Below are 3,035 nucleotides of genomic sequence, written 5' to 3'. Positions count from 1 at the left end.
CCAGGCTGATGGCTGCCAGTACAGTGGTGGTGGTGGGAGCCTCTCCTGCCTCCTCAGCAGCACTAAGGATGTCCGACTGCAGTTTAGGCCTGCTCCCCACTGGCAAGTGGACATCTCCCGAGGGCTGCCGGGCTGCCAGAGGGATGTCTGATTGCCATCTTAGGCCCAATCCCCCAGGGAGTGGGCCTAAGCCAGCAGGTGGTCATCCCCTGAGGGGTCCCAGACTGTGAGAGGGCACAGGCCGGGCTGAGGGACCCCCCCCCTACCCCCCGAGTACACAAATTTTTGTGCACCGGGCCTCTAGTCCTATATAACAAAAGGCTAATATGCAAATCAACCAAAAGACACAACTACTGGTTGCTATGATGCTCACTGACCACCAGAGGGCAGATGCTCAATACAGGAGTTGCCCCCTGGTGGTCAGTGCTCTCCAGGGGGAGCATCCTATATAACAAAAGGCTAATATGCAAATCAACCAAAAGACAGAACAACTGGTTGCTATGATGCTCACTGACCACCAGAGGGCAGATGCTCAATACAGGAGTTGCTACAGGGGGAGCACTGCTCAGCCAGAAGCAGGGCTCACAGCTGGCGAGCGCAGCAGTGGTGGCGGGAGCCTCTGTCGCCTCCACAGCAGTGCTAAGGACCCCTCAGGGAATGTCCACCTGACAGCGGGGAGTGGCCTAACCCGGCAGGTGACATCCCCCAAGGGGTTCGGGACTGTGAGAGGGTGTAGACAGGCTGAGGAACCACTGCCCTGCCCCCCAATGCATGAATGTCGTGCACCAGGCCTCTAGTGTAAGTAATAATAGAGTGCAAACAGATAGTTAAGTCTTTCTTGTATCACTTGTCAACCAGTGCACCTATCCTAAGTGTTCCACTGATTTTTTCCCCCCATTATTCTGAATTCAGTAGCTCACAGCCAACCCAGTTGGATGCCATTTGCTGAGTGCTGGGGGTTTTATAGGGAATGAATGATGCCTCTTTTGACCCTGGTCCAGTCCCGTAACTACCAGGTGTTGCTATTATATATCTCGTTACTTCTCAATACATATTTGGTGTTACTCTTCCCCTTTTCCCTCCCACAGGTAATCCATCAGCTGAGGCTCTCAGAGAATGAAAGTGTGGCCCTGCAGGAGCTCCTGGACTGGAGGCGAAAGCTCTGTGAGGAAGGAGAAGACTGGCAGCAGATTCTGCAGCACTCTGAGCCCAGAGCGCCTCCCCCACCTCCATGCAAGAAGCCCACGCTCCTGAAGAAGCCTGCAGGGGCCCCCTGCAGCAAGCTGCCTTCCCAGTTCTGGGACACTACCATGTGATGTGATCCAGCTCACAGCATAAAACTGCCCAGTGATTCCAGGCAGCATCCACAGAAGGCTGCCTCTGATACATGCTGGGTGCTCTCTCCACGCATTTACACAGAAAAGCACAGAACACGGAAGTTAAATACCTGAGATTCTGTGTATGTGTGTGTGTGTGACTGTGTGTGTGTGTGTGTGTGTGTGTGTGTGTGTGTGTGTGTGTGTGTGTGTGTGTGTGTGTGTGTGTGTGTGTGTGTGTCTGTGTGTGTGTGTGTTTTCTTACCCATTCCATGGGGATACACTCCGATTTCCAGGCTCCATGGTGATAGGGCCATGCTACCTCCACGTAGCAAGTGAAAGGCCATAAAAAGATATGGATGAGGTGAGAGAGGAAAGAGGGGTGGAGGAGAGGAGGGATCCATGCACACTATACACTTGTTCTTATTTAGTCTGACTACATGTTTCTCGTACTCCAATCGTTTTAATACAATATACTCTACCGAACATGTGTTTTTATTTCTTTGTAGGCATTTGTGTTTTATCGGAATTACAAACCTGAAAATGATTTAAGTGTTTCTTACTGTGTTTTATAACTTTATGTAATTGGTGGTGCTCCCTTTCTTCAAAATACAGATTTTTTAAAATTATTTCTAGATATTTTTCTTTTGCATACCATTTTTTTTACCTAAAGTATCTAAGAATCTGGGGACTCTGCTGTTGTTTTAGCTTTTCCCTGCATATCTATATGGACCAAGTCCCATGTTTTATATTTCACTCATTGATTAGGAGGCAGTTCCTTCCTGTGGCCTGTATTTCTGGATATGTGGATTGTGAGCTCTTTAGTTAAATCTCATCTCCTGACTTCAGTATAGGTTACAGGACATTTTGTGTCAGTCTGCAGGTATGGCTTCAATTTCATAGCTGTTGGGATGAAAGGGCCATACCCATTTAAAGGTCTGCACAGTGCAAATAAGCACGTGGAGATTTACTGGTTCCAGCAGCAATGCTGCATCACAAGTCAATTGTCCTCTCCGAGCTCCTCTGCATGGCTCACCTGCTGTATCCTCACCCTCCTGTACTGCAACTGCCTGTTTGTTGATGTGCTTCTGCGGGCTGTCGGGAAGTTCCGAGCGGTGGCATCAGACCATTGTGTCTGGCTACTCGGACTCTCTATTCATACCAGCCTTTGAAAAGTTACTGTGCCAATAAAAGGGTACAACTCTGTTCTTCTGTGGTTTTATTTATTTGCTGTTGTTGTTATCTTCCACAAGAAATGCTTCCGATTCCTGGTCAGAGCCATAGGGGCAATTAAGTAATCTCATTTATCCGGCGCCCTTCTGATGTTTTTCTCACAGCATTTTTGCAAGCTTCAGGCTCTAGGAGTTTGTTTTCAAATAAAGCTTTATGAGTATTTAGATAGAATTATTATGCAGGCATATGTCTGTTTTAGAAATAACATGTGCATTGTTTAGGAGTAATAATAGACAAACAGGTCAGGAGATGACAGTTTGTTAATACAAATCCCACTCGAAGCTCAGGGGAGGCCACAGGGAGAAGCACTGGGATTGGTCAGGAGGCAGAGGGAGTGAGGGAACTCTCACTCTTGAAGCTTTTTTTGTGCTTTCATAGGGAGGAATGTGTGAGGCAGGGTATGCAGGCACGGAGTGGAGGACTTCGAATAATTTCAGCAGGCCCTGGGGTGCAGAGACTGAACCTGGCTATTTGGTACCTGGTCCT

At 48.3% G+C, this 3,035-nt stretch overlaps 1 protein-coding gene across 1 annotated transcript in view; it reads left to right on the top strand.

The window, feature by feature from the left end:
* The window catches only part of MYO16 (myosin XVI), a 449,416-nt gene extending 446,892 nt beyond the window's left edge, over positions 1 to 2,524 (top strand). Inside the window, exon 36 of the mRNA XM_005884469.2 lies at positions 1,089 to 2,524. Within this exon, the coding sequence (XP_005884531.1) occupies positions 1,089 to 1,316 (228 nt within the window). The 3' untranslated portion in view covers positions 1,317 to 2,524. The remainder of the gene's footprint in view (positions 1 to 1,088) is intronic.
* Positions 2,525 to 3,035: the final 511 nt, after the last annotated feature.

The sequence above is a fragment of the Myotis brandtii genome, unplaced genomic scaffold (assembly GCF_000412655.1).
Source record: "Myotis brandtii unplaced genomic scaffold, ASM41265v1 scaffold83, whole genome shotgun sequence".
In the NCBI taxonomy this organism is placed as follows: Eukaryota; Metazoa; Chordata; class Mammalia; order Chiroptera; family Vespertilionidae; genus Myotis; species Myotis brandtii.
The sequence above is the reverse complement of the archived record's forward strand: the minus strand, read 5'-3'. Positions and strand labels throughout refer to the sequence as shown.